This window comes from Condylura cristata, unplaced genomic scaffold (assembly GCF_000260355.1).
Source record: "Condylura cristata isolate star-nosed mole 26May11 unplaced genomic scaffold, ConCri1.0 scaffold00011, whole genome shotgun sequence".
Taxonomy (NCBI): Eukaryota; Metazoa; Chordata; class Mammalia; order Eulipotyphla; family Talpidae; genus Condylura; species Condylura cristata.
In genome coordinates, this window is record NW_004567112.1 from 36465512 (window position 1) to 36485802 (window position 20291).

General features: G+C 41.3%; 2 protein-coding genes across 3 annotated transcripts in view; both read left to right on the forward strand.

The window, feature by feature from the left end:
- Positions 1 to 6806, forward strand: part of MYOZ1 (myozenin 1) — a 7864-nt gene extending 1058 nt beyond the window's left edge. The window contains exons 1-6 of one of the 2 annotated variants that reach the window (XM_012723500.1): positions 325 to 345; positions 590 to 680; positions 2962 to 3131; positions 4711 to 4954; positions 5331 to 5496; positions 6305 to 6806. In XM_012723500.1, the coding sequence (XP_012578954.1) occupies positions 608 to 680; positions 2962 to 3131; positions 4711 to 4954; positions 5331 to 5496; positions 6305 to 6536 (885 nt within the window). In that variant the 5' untranslated portion in view covers positions 325 to 345; positions 590 to 607 and the 3' untranslated portion in view covers positions 6537 to 6806. Of the gene's footprint in view, positions 1 to 324; positions 346 to 589; positions 681 to 2961; positions 3132 to 4710; positions 4955 to 5330; positions 5497 to 6304 lie in introns of those variants that run through there. The other variant, XM_012723499.1, reaches the window with a different exon arrangement.
- A 1682-nt stretch (positions 6807 to 8488) lies between these two features.
- USP54 (ubiquitin specific peptidase 54) overlaps positions 8489 to 20291 on the forward strand; it is a 111974-nt gene continuing 100171 nt past the window's right edge. Inside the window, exon 1 of the mRNA XM_012723804.1 lies at positions 8489 to 8532. The gene's annotated coding sequence lies outside the window, so the exon portion shown is untranslated. The remainder of the gene's footprint in view (positions 8533 to 20291) is intronic.

The window sequence follows — 20291 nt, forward strand, 5'->3', positions numbered from 1 at the left end:
GGAGAGGGAGGGAGAAGAGTCTTGCGACATCCCAGGCCATGATCCAGGGGTTCCAATGGAGAATGTTTTTGGCTGAAACTCCTCAACCCTGGCAGAACATTTTTTCTCCCCCCTGGGGCTTGGGGAAGACTGAGGAAAGACCAGAGCTTGGACTGACTTCCCCAATCTGAGATCCTCATGCAAATAAGAACTCAAATTCTGCCAAGTCAATGAATGTTGGGTGCATTGCGCTGCCTGTGTGTTATGTGTTGGTTTGTTTTACCTGCCCCCTACCCAACCAACTTACTCTCTGTTTCTAATCCCTATATTAGCTCAGTAAAACAAATGAAAAGAGGTTGATAGAAGGTAAGGACAGGAGAGTTAGCTGTACTTCCTGTCCTGCCTCCCAAGGAAGGAAAAGCCCTAAAACTTTTCTTTAGGTAGAATAAGAAAGCTTTTCTTTTGTTGGGGCAATAAATATTTCTTTGAAAATCTAATGACATTTTGATCCCTGAAAGCCTTAATCCCAGGTTAAGAAGTACTGCCTTGCTATAGGGTTCATCTTTTCAATCTCTGTCCTTGCTATAACTCCCCCTTCCCACCTGTCTAGGCTGACTCCACAACCACAATGCCTCTCTCAGGAACCCCAGCCCCCAACAAGAAGAGGAAATCCAGCAAGCTGATCATGGAACTCACTGGAGGTAAGGGATATTTATTTGAACCTATCGTGGAACTTCTTATTTAGAGCATCCCCAGCCAAAGAGTCCCAGAATTATTATAAGGTTATATATGTCTTAGGGTAAAGAGATGTAGAGACAAAAGGAAGAGAGGTGGTGGTGGGGTCAAGGGACCCAGAAGAGCAGGGAGAAGGAAGGAGGGAGGATTTAACACTATTTACTTTCTACTCTTTCACTTTATAATCTGAAGGTTCTGCCTAGGAGGTTTCTGTGCCACAGACATTTTCAGAGCAAAAATTTTTGCTACTCAGCTAGTTGTCTGTTAGGCAATTTTGCCTTAAAAAAAAAGATAAAAAAATTAAAAGAGGGACATCTTTATTTTACACAAGTTTATTTTTACATCATTTTGTACTTTTTTTCATTTTTTTTCCATCTCAATTGTAATCCCCACAGGTTTCCCATCACCAAGTCACCTGTGTGCCATCACCATAATCCCGTGCATTCCCACCGCCCCCCAACCCCGTTTTTGATCCCATTCCCCACTCCACCCCCACAAAATGTCTCTGGTATATGGTTGTTCATTATTTTTGTTATTTTCAAAAGAGGGACATCTTTTAAAAGGACATAATGAAACAACTTTTCACTAAAATTTCTTCCTTTATTAAGAGAGGTATTAGTCTCCACATACTATGATGAATACTTGTAAATGAGCTTTGTATTTTATTGTGAAAACTTTTGAACTGTTGACAAAAGAGGCTGATGTTTCTTATCATTCTATAAAATATGTATCTAGTAGTACATATCTGGATGACATTTGAATATTCCTTCAAATACTTAGTCCTTTTATCACACCAAATCATCTAAGCTGGACTGTGTGCCAAATAACAAAATTCTGTCTACATTTATGGTGTTTTGTTAAGAATCACATAACCATTTCTTTTAGGGAGGGTAGGAGGAGCTTGGTTTTTGCTTTCTAACAACATGGTAAAGATGGCATTAGAGAAAAAGCTATTGTATCTAAATTAGCCAAAGAATTGATAATTAATTCTTTGATGGTAAATTACTAGCTTTTATATTTTCCAGAGCTTGATAAACTTTTGGTTTTGATGGGTGGGAGAAATGACTGCTCAGTGAGGATTTGCCACTGTTATCATTTTCTTACAGTGTAGGATACAATCTGGTTTTACATGCTTGTTTTACACTTCCTGTAAGTTTTATCACTGTATCTTTATAAGATGGAAGTACCTACATCAGTTGGAAAAACAAAAAGTATTTTATGGTTTACGGCAAAATTGCCTTGTGGACAATTAATTATGTGGTGAAATGCAGCACGAAAAATTCTGTGGCAAAGAACTTATAGTGTACCTGCTGGACACGGCAATCAGAGAAAACAATACATGACTCTATTATCTGGCACAGGCCCAGGGCCACTGACCCATAGGCCTGTGAGGTATGTTTGATGTGGGAAATACATATTACAGTGACTAGTACAGATTAAGTTCACAGTGAATAGTTAATTTCCTTACTTATTTTCCCCAGGATTAAGCACCTGTGTGAGTGCTTAAAATGGAAGACTGGGGCCTCTCTGGTGGTCTAAGAGTTAACTTTCATGGCTCTCACTGCTAGCTAGGGCCTAAGTTCAATCTCTGATAAGGGAGTTAACTTGCATGTGGCACAGCAGACCTTTCCTGTCTTGCCTGCTTTATTTCAGGCCATCTGTCTGTTCTGCTCTCTACTCTGTCTCTGGGGACTCCTCTCTCTCACACACACCCCACCTTTTGCCTACAACCTGGCGGGGGGTGGGGGTTGGTAGTAGGAATACAAACATGTGAAGAGCTGTCCCATTTAGGGTTGTTTGCAGCCAGTGTACACTAAAGGGAAGAGAAAAGAAGGGAGTTAAGACCAGGGACTATGTTTAGAGTTGGCCAACTCCATGTGGTGTTAGCTTCTGTGCTTTCCCTTGTACTGTGGTTTCCCCAGTGGCTTCTGCCTGGGATGATACTTTGCTTCTTTTGCTCCAAACCCCATGCCCATTCTTCTGGTACTTCATTCATCCTTTCTACTGCAATATCCCCACTGGCTCCACTTTGTGTCCCATTTCTAAAGCATTTTCTCCAACTCCAAATGCAAAAATACCAAAACCCCTCACCAACTAGAGAAATTTGATCAGCTGTCATAGTGTCTGCTCCCCTCAGTGATCTCTGCCAGGACATAAACACTTAGTTGTGGTTTGTGAATGTATTCTGAACCCAGAAAATTCTACTTTCCTCTTTCCCTCGCCTTTTGATCCCCACCTCCCTGAAAGAGAGCACAGGCCTAAACCTCGGCAAGAAGATCAGTGTCCCAAGAGATGTGATGCTGGAAGAGCTATCATTGCTCACTAATCGGGGTTCCAAGATGTTCAAACTGAGGCAGATGCGGGTGGAGAAATTTATCTATGAAAACCATCCTGATGTGTTCACTGATAGCTCAATGGTAAGTGTGGAACATTACTGTTTTTAAAGCCTACTGCCTCTTCTGATAGCTTTCTTGGGAGGGCCTGAATTTCCAAAATACCACCAATCTCCCCTCCTTGCAAATTTTAACCCTTGTATTTCTCAAGTCCCCCATCGCTCCAGGGTGAGATACAATCCACCTCTGAAGTTTGATCTCTATCCTAGACCCAGTGAAAGGAGGTAGAATTTATCTGCAGAAATTTCCTTCCTAGTATGGGTAAGTGTTAAAAGATTGGGTTTCCAGGTAAAATACAGTACACCATTTGTGTATTTTAAAGTTGAGATGTACATGAGTAATATTTTCAATAGGTTGTGACAATCAATATGCAAGGCATACAAATAAAAATCATTCACTTAAATTTGAATTTCAGGCTCACATAAATAATTTTTATCATAAGTAGGCCCTATGACTATTTGATACATCAAAATTAAATTAAATTAAAGACAGGACACCCAGTTAAGTTGAAATTGTAACTATATTAATATTTTAAAAATATAGATGTCTCATGCAATATTTTGGGCAGACTTATACTAAAAAAAGCATTTGTTGTCCACCTAAGATTCAAATTTAACTACTTATTTACTAGATCTGACAACCGGAGAATGAATTAGGTAAATTTTCATAACCAAATCCTTTTTGAGCCAGTCATTTGTTTAAAGGGTCTGTCTAATGACCTCAGAGTAAGGACCAAACTTTAAAATCCTAAGTTCCTGAGTCAGGGTCCTTCTCAAAAGAAAGAGAAATAGAGACTGGAGCAGGGCCAGGCACAAAATGTTACAGCTGAGAAGGGGATCGTCTCCATTTCCTTTCTTCCCCACCTTCCCTGGGCAGCTGGGGGAGAGTGAAAATAGGTGGTTACATGGAGCCAGGGCAGAAATATCTGTTATTGGCCCCTACAAAGGAGCAGAGTAAAAATGCTGAGTTGGTTATATCTAACTTTAGGAGGCCAAAAGCCCTCCTCTCTGCCTGGGTCTGGTTACAGTGGGTGGAGCATGGCTACCCAGTGGAGGCAGAGGAGTCTCCTGAAGTAGTTGGCAGCATTATTTTTAGGCTTTGGAGCTGAATCTAGTGTTGCCCTTTTGGTTGCCACTACAGTTTCACTGTAAATAATAAGTCCTGATGCAATAGGCACTGAAAGGAGAAGGAGAAAAAGAGAATGAGAGTTCTTTTAGACAAGACGAGGAGTAGAAAGGGACAGATATTTCTACATCTTCCACTTCAGGTTGACTTCTCCAGGCCAACCCATCCTCTCAAATTTTAGTTGATCAGAAGTTTTGTACCTTCCTACCTTGGTAAGGATGGAGATGTGGAGAATGAGTTGCCCTGTTCTAAGGTATAATTAGAGAAAATGAGCCAAAGTAGCCTTACCTCTTATGGAGAGTTTAATTCCTTTCAGTGAATCTATCTACTATCCAAACACTAGAGGGGGGAATCTCAGAGAACTCAGTGACACTGGCTAGCCCTTGCCCCTGCTCACCTCCTTACTATGCATACCTCTGTCTCTGTACATTCCCGATATCATTGCTAACCTTCCCCTTACTTTGTCCTTTCTTTTCAGGATCACTTCCAGAAGTTCCTTCCCACAGTGGGGGGACAGCTGGGCACAGCTGGTCAGGGATTCTCCTACAGCAAGGGCAGTAGTGGAGTCCAAGCAGGGGAAAGTGGTTCTGCTGGACAGTATGGCTCTGACCAGCAATATCATCAGGGCTCTGGGTCTGGATCTGGGGGTACAGGTGGTCCTGGGGGCCAGGCTGGAAGAGGAGGAGCTGCTGGCACAGCAGGGGTTGGTGAGACAGGAACAGGCAAGTATCTTAATCTAAAGAGTGATGTATCTGGTCCCTACAGCAGAGATATCCCCAGGAACAAGGTTTAGACTGGGTGTAGGGAGGAGGAGAGGCCTGCTGGAGTATCTGGATGGATTCTCTGGGTCCACGGGGGGATGCAGAGATGTGTCTTTCCACGCAGAAACCCTTTATATCACTTTTTTTATGTTTTAATTTCAGTTACAGATCTGTCCCCAAGCTGTCATTATTCCACAAAACTTAAAAAATTACCAAACCTTGGCAATTGTTTTTTGGTCCCTGTTCCCAGCAACTTCCCTAGTGCAAGGTGTTAGACTGAATTTAATTGGCTTCTCACTGCTACTATTTGACTTGCTTTCTCTCCTTTGACTGTCAGGAGACCAGGCAGGTGGTGAAGGAAAACATATCACTGTATTCAAGACATATATTTCCCCATGGGAGCGAGCCATGGGGGTTGACCCTCAACAAAAAGTGGAACTTGGCATTGACCTGCTGGCCTATGGAGCCAAGGCTGAACTCCCTCAATATAAGTCCTTCAACAGGTAGGGGTGGAGGGAAAAGAACCAAATATGTTACATTGTGTTGCAAGCCATAGTCAGGATGGAAGCTTTGGTTCAAATGTTTCAGGAGGCCCAGGAGGGATGGAATGCTTTTGCGGTTTCTAACTGGAGTTTATGTTCTCTTTGCTCTGGCCTAGAGAAACTTTGTAGTATGATGAAGGAAAACTTTGCTAAGAGGTAGGAATTGAATATTAGCTCATTGGCCATTTATTAGCCATTTAGGAATGAGAAAGTTACCCTACTTCTGAGGTTTGATTGCACTGACTATAAAATGGGACTAATATTTTACACATCTAAAGGCCTTTTAGTATTTTGGCATTGGGCTTCTTCTCTTGACTGTGGATAAAAGAGATCAGTGGTGTGGAAAGCATGATAGATGGGTGCTGGAGAAATGCTTTTGCATTTGGTCTTCAAGAGGCTGTTTTCCAGGAAATATAATTTCTTTGAGTCAGACCATTCACTGGAGATGGGGTAGGGTTTTGGAGGGAGGGTCTCTACATTGTAATTTAAGACCTTGGATCTATAATATCTGGGTTCATTTCCTCTGAAATGCCTACCTAAGTCACAACTACCCATGAAACTCTTATACTAGGTATCTTTTACTCCATTATTAGCTATAAGGAACTAACAAACATGGAAAGGGTAATGGAATACTAAGAAAGAAGAACGAATGTGGGAGCAATCTCAAACTAGAATTCACAGACTTCCCTATTCTCAAAACAGGGTAATATCCATTGATAAAGCTCTGTACATTGTATTCTGTTTTTTAATTAATGTATCCCCTTCCTAGGACGGCAATGCCCTATGGTGGATATGAGAAGGCCTCCAAACGCATGACGTTCCAGATGCCCAAGTTTGATCTGGGGCCCCTGCTGAGTGAACCCCTGGGTCTCTACAAACAGAACCTCTCCAACAGGCCTTCTTTCAATCGAACCCCTATTCCCTGGCTGAGTTCTGGGGAGCCTGTAGACTATACTGTGGATATTGGCATCCCCTTGGATGGAGAAACAGAGGAGCTGTAAGGTGTTTCCTCCTGTTCTGCATCAAGTTTCCCTTCTCTGGTTCCAATTTGGAGAGGAATGCTGAGCAGGATATCCTTTCAGTAAATCCAGTATCCTTGTGGGGATGCAGAGAAAAAGAAGGGAGAGCTCTACCTTTTCAATCTTTATTCCAAGTCCCCACTTCAAGCATCCTTCCTCACCAACTCAAGAGCTCTCTTTCTACTTGCTTTGTATGGGACCTGCTCTTTTATGGAATTAACTCTGCCACTGGTAACAGTCAATAAACTTTAAGGAAATGAACTCATTCTTACTCTGTTATTTAAGGGCTGATGAAAACTTAGTCTAACAAGGCACAGAGACTAATTAAAGTCAAATACTAAATGTTCGTTATTCAGACTTCAAGACCAGACATGATTTCTGGTTGTTTATACACCCACACCCATACCCACACCCATGAAACCAATTCATAGATATATACAAAGACATACTTATTCAGTGGCATATAAGACAAACAATCATGCACAAACACATGTGTTGGCCCAAATATGGGGGAAGTGAAGCTCTTATGTACTATGGTTAGGAAATATATGTTGATGACCCTGGTGTTGACTCTACTTAGTTGGTTAGAAATTGGGGTAGAGTATGCCATAAAATTTCCAGATGACATCAGACTGGGTTTTGGGATATATGCGTCAAATTCTATAGATTCCCCCAAATTTGACTATTATGTTGGAATCCAGAAGCCAATGAGAGAAATCAACTACAGTTCTAGTATACCTGACTCTGTGTGAGCATAGTTAGAAAAGCACTTAAGGATTACAGGAGCAAAAAAGCACTGTGATTGGGAAGAAACCATAATATAAGCCTAACTAGAATGAGCAATAATACTCTTTGAATTTAAGCATGGAGTTTTTTATTTAAAAAAAAAATGCATACTAGAACTAGGGTACAAGCCAGAGGTGTGGGGTTGGTGGGAGGTGGGGGTGAATAAGAGGATTCACCAGAGACATTGGGGAGCAAGAACAGGCAGAAATACATACTGAGGGAAGTAGTAGGCGAGACAGGAGAGGTCTGCTGCACCAAGCCTGGGGTTTCTTTAGAGGCCTATACTTCTGTTTCATAGATTAAGAGTGATACAGACCTGGAAGAACAAGAGATGACTTAACATGATCTGGGAAAATCACTCCTGAGGAGAAATGGCTGACTTACTATGTATATTGTGAAATGATCACAGTGAGTCTGGCCAATGCTCTTTAAATCCACCTTCTGTTCCAGATGCTGCTCAAGCAGTCTGAATTTACATTTGTCCAACAGCAAAGAGAAAACGCCATACATATCATGAATTGTGTATGCAGGGATGCAAGTTAATAAAAGTTTAAACCACACACAAAAGAGATCCAGGACCAAAATACCTGTGCTTCTATTTTTTTTTTTTTAACTTTAATTTTGTATTTTGGGTTGGCGAAGTGATGGGTATGAGACACCTGTGGATAAAAACAAAACCAAAGCACTTCTGTGAAACCAAATTCATATTTGCAAATCTGTGTAGGGAGAAAACCTATGAAAACTTTTCCAAGGAAGAGAACGCGGAAGGTCAGTTTCTCGATCTCCACGCCACAGAGGGAAATGCCAGGAACTTTAATTAAATGCAACAGAGCTCTAAGTTTGAGGCGCTTGAGGAAATACGACTACAACCTAAAGTTTTCTCAACGTAGGGTTTGCCAAACCAACTTCCCTTCGCCCAGACTATTCCAACTGCAATAGTTTCCCGACTCTCGGGACAAATCGACCGTCTTTCTCGCGGTCCAGGCCTTCAAAGAAATACCTCGCGGCCGCCATTTTACACAGTATTATCGCGAGATAGAGAAGCCACCGGCTGCTTGACTCATTTACTTTCTTCCGAGAGGCTTTTCTCGGTTGTTCTCGCTGTAGCTGAGGAAAGTGTCGCGAGAGTTGGTTGCCTTGGCTCCCTGTAGCTATAGCAGCCGCGGCGGTTAAGGATGCGGCGGCAGGAGCGGTGAGTGCGACATCCTTAGGGAGGCGGGGCCGGAGGTAACGGGGTGCTGGGGGTAGCGTCTAGGGAGGGGGTGCGGAAGGTCAGGTGTCGGGAGGAACGGGCCCAAGTCTGACGTGTGTACCTAGGTCCAGTAGCTGCAAGAACCCTCCCTGCGCCAGTTTGCACTAGGGGCACGCGGGCTGGGCTAGAGCTGCTGGGAGGTCCTGGAGGAGGGAACGGGGTGTAGTTGGGTTCAAGGGGCAGAGGCTGGAGGAGCATGGAAGGGTGTGTTTGTTGAAGGCTAGAGGGCTATTACCAGGACTCGGAACTGGATTAAAGGACCGGGCTACATCGAGGAATAAGTGGGAAGAAATGGGGTACAACGAGGAGGAGGGTATGTTGAACCGGAGCACGGAGGATGGGCCCTGTTTGCTTTACACCGGTGGGGAAGGAGTAGTGGTACCTTCACAACTCCTGGGGTCCTGGACTGGTTGCGACTACATGCCAGAACTTGGGTCCTAAATTGCGTGGCAGGAATGGAGGCGTCCTGGCCCTTGACTACTGACGAACAACCCCCCGTCCCCCAATTTCTTCTCTCTCCAATAAATGTCCATGTGGTCGAAGAAGTGAAAGGAGGGACCTGGTAAATTAGTGATAGTTGGGAAGGTTCTGTTGGTGGAGATACAGTGAGTGGGATAATGAATGATTGCTGCTCTAAAATAAAGTGTTGGGTGGGGGCGGGAGAGAAAAGTTGAGAAAAAACCCTGAGACTTGCTTCCTCTGGAGTGTACTGAGATGGCAAAGGGGGTGTGTGTGCTAAATTCACGTTTCTTTCCAGATTCATTGAAGTGTAGAATTCCTTTACGGTATTCTTATGAAATTACATATGCAGTGTAACAGTTTAAATGGTACATGAAAGAATGTGCAGTAACACACTTAAATCTTCCTTGAATGTAACTTAAAAACACCGAAAAGTGTTTCTATTGCCAGAGCTGCAATCTGAACACTAGGGATAAATTTATTTACTTGAATTAAAACCTAGTGTTCCCAAAGTTCTGAATTTTGCCTTTTACAAAATAAATTTTTCTTGGATTATCGCATTATACCTGTAGGTTTCAGCTGTATCAGGTTTTTTTAAGAAATGCATGATTGGTGGATATGGTGTGGTACATACATTTATCAAGGTGTGAAAGTGCTGTCTTGAAACTAATATGGTATGGTAAATCAACAATGTAAAAAAGAAAAGAAAGAAACGAACTTTTGTTTTAGGAGACAAAAAATGTTTCTGTCAATCTAAAAATAAAAGGAGCCTCTCAGGAGTTAAAATCAACAAAAGGGCCCAAACGTGTAGTTTCTTCTTCTCAAAAAGTTTTCCTGGAGACAGGTTGGGTCAATTTTCTCATTAACTTTTTTTTTTTTTTAAAGATTTATTTATTTATGGATACAAAACTGGGGTACGGGTCAGAGGTGCAGGGGAGGTGAGAGGATTCACCAGAGACAGATTGGGGAGCAGAACAGGCAGACTGATGAAGTACACTGCTGAGGGAAGCAGGTCAGGAGCGGTATGCTGGGACATGTGGGTCACCTCCCTGGCTAGGGATAGACTGTGCTGAAAGAGCTGTGACTACCTTCATAGTACTGTGCTTTTATCCAATGGGTCACCAGGGAGGGCCTTACTCATACTTTTATTTAAAGTGAAAGGAGTTGGCTTGATTTCAATTCAGGCATAAAAAATACTTACCTAGGTACAAGTTTTCTGATGATTTTTGTCAGTATAAATTATGTTTTGTAACTTTGTAGCCTTATATAGATATACTTTTGCCAGGGATAAGTGAATTTTTTTCCATGTTGAGGTTCACAAATTCAGTAACTAAAATAGTGACTTTTAAATCCTATAGTTAGTCTTGTTGTGGTTAATGATTAAGTTTATTTGTTTGGTATGTGTTACAATAAGACTTTTAGTTGCTAATATCAGTAACTAAATTTTAATGTAGAAGTGCTTATCTAAATAGTTGAAGCTTTATGTGGTTAATGGAAAATATTTCTTCATGAATTCACTAATGAGCTTTACTGAGTTCCTATTATAGGTAGAATACTATGTATGGTATTTCAGGGGAAAAAAGATTAGTTGATTAATTTATCCATTCAACAAACGTTTATTGAGGTCTATTTTGTGTCTGATTACTAAGCATTCAGGACACCAATACAAGCAAACCTTGCTCTCTGCCTTGAAATTACCCAGAGCCTAAGAAGGGAGAGTTATAGAGGAAACAAATAATTACAGTGTAATACACAGTGAACACAGAGAAACAAATAATTACAATGTAATACACAGTGAACACCGTTTATAAAACAAAGTTCTAACCCTAAGGAGTTACATAGTAGTCAAAACTAAAACATATTTTGTGTTAAAATCACAAAACATTAAGAAAATTTTAACCAATAATAAAGCACATTGCATTTTTGAGGAGAGTTAGGATGTAAGCTTGAAGAAAATTCACAGGTCATTCATAATTTTAAGTTTTTTATTTTTTTATTTTTTTATTTTTATTTTTTAAAAAGACTTATTTGTGCATACACAACTGGGGTATAAGCCAGAGAGTCAGGGGCAGCGAGAGGCTTCACCAGAGACAGAGTGGGGAGCAGAACAGGCAGATCGATGAAGTACACTGCTGAGGGGAGCAGCAGGCAGGTCAAGAGAGGTCTGCCCCTGCATTTGGTCACCTCCTGGGCAGGTGGGAATCTAACTCATGCTGAAGTGGCTTTAGCTTCTTAGTGCTATGCTTTAACCCACTGCACCACCAAGGAGGGCTGTTATTTTTATTTTTTAAGATTGCATGCAGAACTGGAGTACAGGCCAGAGGTGCAGGGGCAGTGAGAGGATTCACCAGAGCAGAACAGGATGATGTAGTGAAATCCACTGCTTAGGGAAGCAGCAGGCAAGACAGGAGAGGGCTGCTGTACCATATGGGTCACCTTCCTGGCTGGGAATAGTACTCGTGCTACCATGTCTGTGGCTAGCTTTGTGGTGCTGTGCTTTAATATATTGTGCCACCATGGAGGGCCCCTAATTTTTTTCTTTTTAATTATTTATTTATGCATACAAGAACTGCGGTACAGATCAGAGGTGTGGGGGTGAGAGGATTCACCAGAGACAGAGTGGGGAGCAGAACAGGCAGATCGACTGAAATACACTGCTGAGGGGAGCAGCAGGCATGTTCAGGAGAGGTTTGCCACACCATGTGGGTCACCTCCCTGGCCAGGGATCAAACTTGTGCTGCAGTGGCTACGATAGCTTCATGGTGCTGTGTTTAACCCGTTATGCCACCAGGAAGGGCCAAAAAATTTTCTTTTCTTTTCTTTTTTTTTCTTTTCTGTCTCTGAGAGGATTCTCCAGAGACAGAGTGGGGTGCAGAATAGGGTGGATCCACTGAAATACACTGCTGCAGAGAGCAGTGGACAAGACAGGAGAGATCTGTTGCACCACATGTGGGTCACCTCACTGGCTGGGAATTGAAATCATGACAAATTCATGCTACAGTGGCTGGCTGGCAATAACTTGATAGGGCAGAGGCCCCCATGGAACATTCTTAAGTCACTACTGCTAATAAAAATAGCTAACATTCATTAAGTGACTATTAATGTGTCAGATATCTTATCTCCTTTTATCTTCATAACACTGTTCTTCAGTTGGTTTAGTACTAATACTTCAATTTTATTTGTTTTTACTGGTTATCCTTTTCTATCTTCTTATGTTGTTGTTCATTTTTGTACAATACTTGATTTCTCCCCTCAGGTGTAGTCCCCATTAATCTCCCACTACCATATCACCTGTGAGCCTTCACCGTAGTCCCTAGTTTCCCTCCCATTTTGAACCCTTCTTCTCCCTGCATGCCTCAGTTCTATAGTTTGCCTGTAAGTTTTGCTTTTTTTTGACCCTTTGTTCACTTTCCCTATATTCCTCCTACAAGTGCTGTGAATGTCATGCTTATCTTTACTGATTGCTGAATAATATTAATTTGTATGTAGATACCACATCTTTGATCCATTTTGAGCATTTAGGTTGTTTCCATATCTTGTAAATAGTGCTGCAATAAACATAGGAGTGCAGGTTTCCTTTAGAATTAATGTTTTTGTGTCTAGGATTGGAATTGCTGGGTCATATGGTAGATCCATTTTTAGTAATTAGAAGAATCTCCACACTGTTTTCCGTAATGGTTGGACCAGTTAGCATTACCATATATAGTGCAATACTTCAATTTTATATTTAAGAAAAGTGAAGCTCAAACAATCAAGGAAGTTGTCAAAGTTCACAAAAGTAGCTAATAGCAGATTAAGGACTGGAGTTGATATTTATGGGAAGAACCTAAGCATGATTTCTTTCTGTCGAAGGGAGGGAGCCTTGAGATGGGAGAAGAGAGGGACATGATTGAAAGTGGGCTTGACCAGAAGACCAGAAATGAATCTCTGTCTATATTCACAGATTTTCCTTTCTTAATGATCACATTACATGTGGTACGCTCATTTGAATGTTAGCTTGATGCTAAGCATAAGGTTTATTGTTGTATGGAGAATTGAGTATGTCCATGCCATAAAGGGACCTCTGCTTGGAAAAGTAGTTTTAACAAGCAATTGCTAACATTTGTTACTTTCTAGAACATGATTGTTTTATTAGTAGAAATGGTTAGTTAGCTGTATTCACCTATAGAGCCAAGGCTATTGCAACAGGTTTTAAGGGATCTTGTCAAAAATTGTTTTATACTGCAGGTTTTTTGTATTAAGAAAAACTACCTATCACATGTATTCATATATTTATTTTCAGGTTTTTTAAAGATTTATTTTAGCTATTTATACATATATAGTTATTAGGTTGTAGGCCAGAGATGCACGGGATGAGAAGATACATCAGAGACAGTGTGGAGCAGAACAGGCAGATTGAGTGAAATATACTGCTAAGTGGTGGAGTAGGTAAGGAGAGGTCTGCTGTGCCATGGCTCCCTGGCCTGGGATCCAACTCATGTTGTGGTGGCTCTGGATAGCTTGAGAGCATTGACTTTAACCCCTGTGCCACTGGGGAGGCCCCTACTTTGACATTTTTTAAGCTCTGTATTCTAAAGTACAACATCTGATTTTCTGGTTGAAATTCAAAATTTATGTCTTAATAGCCTTTTTTAAAATACCAAGTGAGAATGATAAAATACCATCACTGAAGTGTTGATACTTAGTTCTAGAATTAGTTTAATGCTTAGAGGTCAACCAGTCCTACCATTCCTTTTATACCAGGAAACTAAAGCTTACAGAACATATAAATGAGTTGCCCAAAATTAGGTAGCCACAATGCCCCATGTGTCCTGATTTTCAATTAAATGTTCTTTCTACTGCACTGCATTACCAAATTATATTTAATACTTGCTATACATAGAGTTATTGATGTTTTTAGCTAATTTTAGAAAACCAGTATTGTCAGGAGCCTCCAGATAGATAATGGAGTACAAACTGATTCTTTATTTTCACATACTGCTTTCTACTTAGGATAAATGTATTCAGGTAATTTGAATGCTTTCTACATTTGGTTTGTTTTATTACATTTCATTTTTCTGTTACCACTTGCATTGCTGGACCATTTTAATAAATGTCTAAACTTAAAAAGTAGAGGGATACAACTGTATTGCAGTATTTAATATTAATTTATTGAAGATTGGGGCCCTCCCTGGTGGCACAGCGGGTAAAAGCACAGCACTATGAAGCTATAGTAGCCACTGCAGCATGTGTTTGATCCCTGGCTAGGGAGGTGACCCACATGGTGTGGCAGACCTCTCCTTACCCATCTGCTGCAGTGTATTTTAGTATATCTTTGCCTATTCTACTCCCCACTCTGTGTGGTGAATCCTTTCACCCCCCCCTCACCTCTGCCTGTATCTGAGTTCTGAATGTATAAATAAGTCTTAAAAAAACACATATGTGTGTGTGTGTGTGTGTGTATTGAAGATTGGAAGATGACTTGGGAGGTTTTTTTAAATATGTATTTTTATTATTTATGCGTACAAGAACTGGGGGATAGGCCAGAGATGTGGGGGGAGGGTGCTTGAGAGGATTTACCAGAGACAGAGTGGGGAGCAGAACAGGAGGATCCACTGAAATACACTACTGAGGGGAGCTGTGGTGAGAATAGGACTGGGAATGGAACTCATGCTGAATAAAAGTGGCTGGTGATAACTTGATAGGGCTGAGACTTACCCCCTGTGCCATCAGGGAGGCTCTTGGTGATGGCTTTTGCATTGAATTGAATTTCTGCAACATTTCTTCATCTGTGTAGATTTTAGTGGGATAGCACATAGATGTGAATGAGATTCTTGTGTTTTCTAACATCTTTTAACTAAGTGGGTGGGGCACCCACATTTTTTTTATGTGAGTTATTTTTGAGGCATTGGTAACATTTTTCTAAGAAAGCATTAGCAGGAGCAAATGAAATCAGAGGACAGGCTTGAATGCTGAGAATGGAACTTATGCAGAAGGGTTGAAAACTACAAGTGCATGTAAAAGGAGAATAAATTTGAAATATTCTTTTTCTCACCATCCACAGAGGTGCCCAAAGATCTTTTCTTCTATGTTTGTAACTGGAAGACTGGAGTTTGGGTCACCTGTCAACCACTGAAAGCCAATAAAATAGAGACAGGAATTGAATCTTTAAGGTGCACTTTATTTATTTCTTTTAATTTATGCATTTTATTTATGCATACAAGAATTGAGGTGTAGGCCAGAGGTGCGTGGGTGTGTGTGAGAGCATTCACCAGAGACAGAGTAGGGAGCAGAAAAGGCAGATTGAGTGAAATACACTGTTGAGAGGAGCAGTGGGTGGGACAGGAGAGGTCTGCCATGCCATTTGGGTCAGCTCCTTGGCAGGCAGAGTGCTGCAGTGGCTGACAATAACTTGATAGTGCTGTCTTTAACCTCTGTGCCAACAGGGAGGCCCTTTAATGTTGTGCACTTTAATCAGACAGCCGGCCATCTGTAAGATAGAGGGGAGCTAACACCCTAAAAACATGGCTTTACCATTTCATTTTTAGCTGGCTTTTGAATAAAGTTGAACAGACAATTCAGCAGTAAGCAAGCTTTCCTTGCTATTAGGAGATTGTGATATCCAGTCCCCAGAGCTTCATATCACCCTCTTGGACACCTGGCTTCATGCTGTCCCAGTGTGCGTGGGCTGGTCTTCAGGTAACACTGCTTCTCATACTCTTCCACATATGTCCTTGGGCTAGAAAATTGACTCAGAGCACACAGGCAATATGTGTGTGTACATAGTATCTTATCCAGTCTCTTTCCCATAAATAGCCCATACCACTCTAATAGACATTTCTGCTTTAGTTTCTATCCATTTACATTGCTCTAGGGCTATGTGAAAGTGTTAATTTCTCAATACTTATATATTAATTGTAGTATAATAGACATTTAATGAACCAAAAGAAAATTACATGATTGGTTATAAGTGATTCCTCATTCAGAATTTCCATTTTTTTAATTACCTGTGAAATGGAATAGTTTTCTTTCATGATCTCCTTACTCATGTTGTTGTTATTTGTGCGGGGTCCTTGGGTTCGTTCTGGGAAAGGTTTCACCAGAGATTCCCTTTCAGCGGCATGTGGCATGAGACAGAGATTCAGTTATAATTAGTCAACAGGTTTATTAGGAACAGGGACAGACAGAGAAGGACACTTGCATAGACGCAAGTGGGCAGGAAGAGCTGCCCAGAAAGGGACAGGTTGCTGAAAGAGGCCTGCATGGTTGCAGGCCCGTGGCCTTAGGAGAGTGGCCTGTGCTGAGGGAGGTCAGTGCAGAGAAGTCCTGGCATAGTACGATCAGGGGCAGGCAGGAAATTGCTGCCCTGCAGAGGGAGAGAGTGGATAGAAAGAAGCACATGCATAGTCATAGGTGGGCAAAAGACGGCTGCCCCAAGCTATTGCAGAGATTGCGCAGATATAGTCCTTTTCTCTTTGGGAGAGGCTCACCCTTTTGTGGGGTAGCCTGGTTGCTGCTAATTTTGGATAGCTGTGTGGAATCTCACAGTGGGTCCAGCAGTCTGATACAAGCGTCTGTACGACTGTGTTAATGGTCACGTTAGTTAGTGCCCCCACCTCCTTGCATGAGTTAGGTTTTAACCTTGTGATATCTCCTATTCTTTTCCTCCATCACTTATGGCTCTTTAAATATACTTAAAATGGGGCCCTTCCTGGTGGCACAGCAGGTTAAAGCACTGCATTGAGAAGCCTAAGCCACCTCCGCATGAGTTCGATCCCCGCCTGCCCGGGAGGAGATCTACATGGCGTGGCAGACCTCCCCTGACCTGCCCGCTGCTCCCCTCAGCAGTGTACTTCGTAAATCTGCCTGTTCTGCTCCCCACTCTGTCCCTGGTGAATCCTCTCACTCTCCACATCTCTGGCCTGTACCCCAGTTCTGTATGAATAAATAAATAAATCTTTAAAAAAACTTAAAATGTTAAAATAAATTAAGTGTATACTTAAAATAATTTAAAGAAAAATAATATATTCTTTAAAAAATACTGTAGCAAGACTAAGAAAAAGATTTCCCTTGAAGAAATATCCTAAATTTGGTGGATTTTCTTCCACACCTTTTTCTATGCATTTATAGAATATATTAGTTTTCTAAAATCAACAGAATAGTAATATATTTACCCTCCAGCCCCCTTTTTTAAAATTTTGACTTAGCAGTATGTCTTTGAGATCTCATAGTGTTAGTACATACTTTATTTTTTAAAATAGTTTATTTTTTACATCATTTTGTGCATTTTCCATCTCAGTTGTAATCCCTGTGGGCTTCCCATCACCAAATCACCCATGTGCCATCACCATAGTCCAGTGCGTTTCCCTCCCTCCACTGTTTTTGATCCCATTCCCCACTCTACCCCTATAAAATGTCTCTGGTATATAACTGTTCATTATTATTATTACTTTCTCACCTGTTCCATTATATTCCTGCTATGAGTGAAACCATCGGTATTTTTCCTTTTCTTTCTGGTTTATTTCACTAAACATGATCTCTTCCAACTCCATCCTTGTTGCTACAAAAGAGATGTGTTTGTTTATCTTTTTGGTTGCTGAGTAATATTCCATTGTGTATATGTACCATATCTTTTTAATCCAGCCATCTGGATTTGGGTTGTTTCCTCCATGTCTTTCCAATTGTAAATAAAGCAGCAATAAACATGGGTATACTTGTTTTTTTAAAGATTTATTTATTTATGCTTACAGAACTGGGGTACAGGCCAGAGGTGTGGTGAATGAGAGGATTTACCAGAGACAGAGTGGAGAGGAGAAAAGGCAGATTGACAAAATAGACTGCTGAGGGGAGCTGTGGGCCAGTCAGCTCAGTGCTGGGGGATGAAACTCCTGCTGTAGTAGTTTGGGAGAGCCTCCTAATGCGGTGCTTTAACCCGTTGTGCCACCAGTGAGAGCCCTGTTAGTATATACTTTTAACACCTGTTTTTTTTCCATTTGAATTACTGCAATTTATTTAATTGTTCCTTCATCATTGGGCATTTAAATTTTCGTGGATTTTTGCAATTACCAACAATCAACATCCTTTGGTGTTGCTTATATAAATGTTACAGAGAACGTCTAGATTAGGTGTTATATTGCTTAGAAGGTATGAATGGGCCACAGCCTGGGGGTGGGGGTGGGGGAATAGAGATAGTTGAGGTGCTCTGGGTATCGTCTAGGGAGGGGTTGCAGAAGGTCAGATGTTGGAAGGAATGGGCCCAAGTCTGAAGTGCAGGGGAGCACCTAGGTCCAGTAGCTGCAAGAACCCTGGGCCTGTTTGCACTAGGGGCACTCAGGCTGGGCTAGAGCTGCTGGGAGGTCCAGGAGGAGGAAACAGGGTGTAGTTGGGTTCAAGGGGCAGAGGCTGGAGGAGCATGGAAGGGTGTGTTTGTTGAAGGCTAGAGGGCTATTACCAGGACTCGGAACTGGATTAAAGGACCGGGCTACATCGAGGAATAAGTGGGAAGAAATGGGGTACAACGAGGAGGAGGGTATGTTGAACCGGAGCACGGAGGATGGGCCCTGTTTGCTTTACACCGGTGGGGAAGGAGTAGTGGTACCTTCACAACTCCTGGGGATCTTGAGTCTGGTTGCGTCTACATGCCAGGACCTGGGTCTTCAATGGCGTGGCGGAAATGGAGGCGTCCTGGGTCTTGACTACTGACGAACAACCTCCCACCCCCATTTCTTCTCTCTCCAATAAATATCCATGTGGTCGAAGAAGTGAAAGGAGGGTCCTGGTAAATTAGTGATAGTTGGGAAAGTTCTGTTGTTGGAGATACTGTGAGTGGGATAATGAATGATTGCTGCTCTAAAATAAAGTGTTGGGTGGGGGAGGGAGAGAGAAGTTGAGATAAAAAAAAAAGAAAAAATTTAAAAAAAGGTATGAATGTTTTCAGTTTTGAAAGTTACTGCCAACTTGCCCTTCAAACAGGCTTGTGTAACAGTTCTGCATTCCACCAGCTGCTTATGAAAGTGCTTAATATTTTTTTCTTATTTGCCAACACTATCAGTCTTACACAGTTTTTTTCTAATAGAATGGGCAATTTTTAAAAAACATTGTAGTTTTTAGATTTCTTGTGAGTTTGAATACATTTTTATTTACTAGCTGTGTTTTTGTAGAATTGTTTGTTCTCTGCCTATTTTTAACTTTTTTTCTTTTAACTTAACATGAATTCTCTATGATTGTGAATATAAATCTGAGGTATCTATATGTATATGTATATATGTATATCACATATTTTCTCCAGTGTGTTATGTAAAGTCTGTTGATACACCAAAAATTTTATATTTCATAGACCTTTCTCACTGGCTTTGAAGCTTGCTTAAGAATTCTCTCCCTATCCCCAAATTATAAAAGTTTATGTTATTCTATAGAACTAAATTTTATTCTAATTCTTCAGTTTCTTAAATATTAAGCTCTTCAATTTATCTGGAATTTATTTTTTTTTGTGTTTTATAAGTACTTTGCTTCTTGAAGAATATGCAGTTGGGGGTTCAAAGTGTTAAAATGTACCACTATGAAGCTGTCCACAGCTGCTGCAGCAAAAGTTTGATCTCTGGCCAGGGAGGTGAACCACATGGTATGGCAGACCTCTCCTGACCCACCATCTGTTCCCTTCAGCAGTGTATTTCAGTTCTGCTACCTCTCTGTCTCTAGTGAATCCTCTCACTCTCATCTCCCCCCACCCTACTTCTGACCTTTACCCCAGTTCCAGTTCTTGTATGCATAAATAAATAAATTAAAAAAAAATGCAATTGGGTTTCCCTTGTGGCCCAGAGGGTTAAGTCTCAGCACCATCAAACTATCACCAGCCACTGCAGCATGAGTTGGGTCGTTGGCCAGAGAGCTGACCCACATGGTGCAGCACACTGTTCCTGTCACACCTGCTGTTCCCCTCAGCAGTGTATGTCAGTCAGTCCAGCTGTTACACTCCTCACTCTGTCTTTGGTGAATCCTCTCTCATCCCCCTCCACATCTCTGGCCTATACCCCAGCTCATGTATGCATAAGTAAATAAAATAAGTCTAAAAAAAGGAAGACTATGCAGTTGGTTCAACCTTGTTTATTGAGTATCCTATCATCACGGATGTGAAATGTTATCATTACCATGATCTACATTGTGGGGCATATATGTGTATTTGTGTTTGCTATTGACTCTGTTCTTTTCAGTTGATCTGTCAATTCTTGGCAAATATCATCTGGTTTTAATTATTGCAGAAG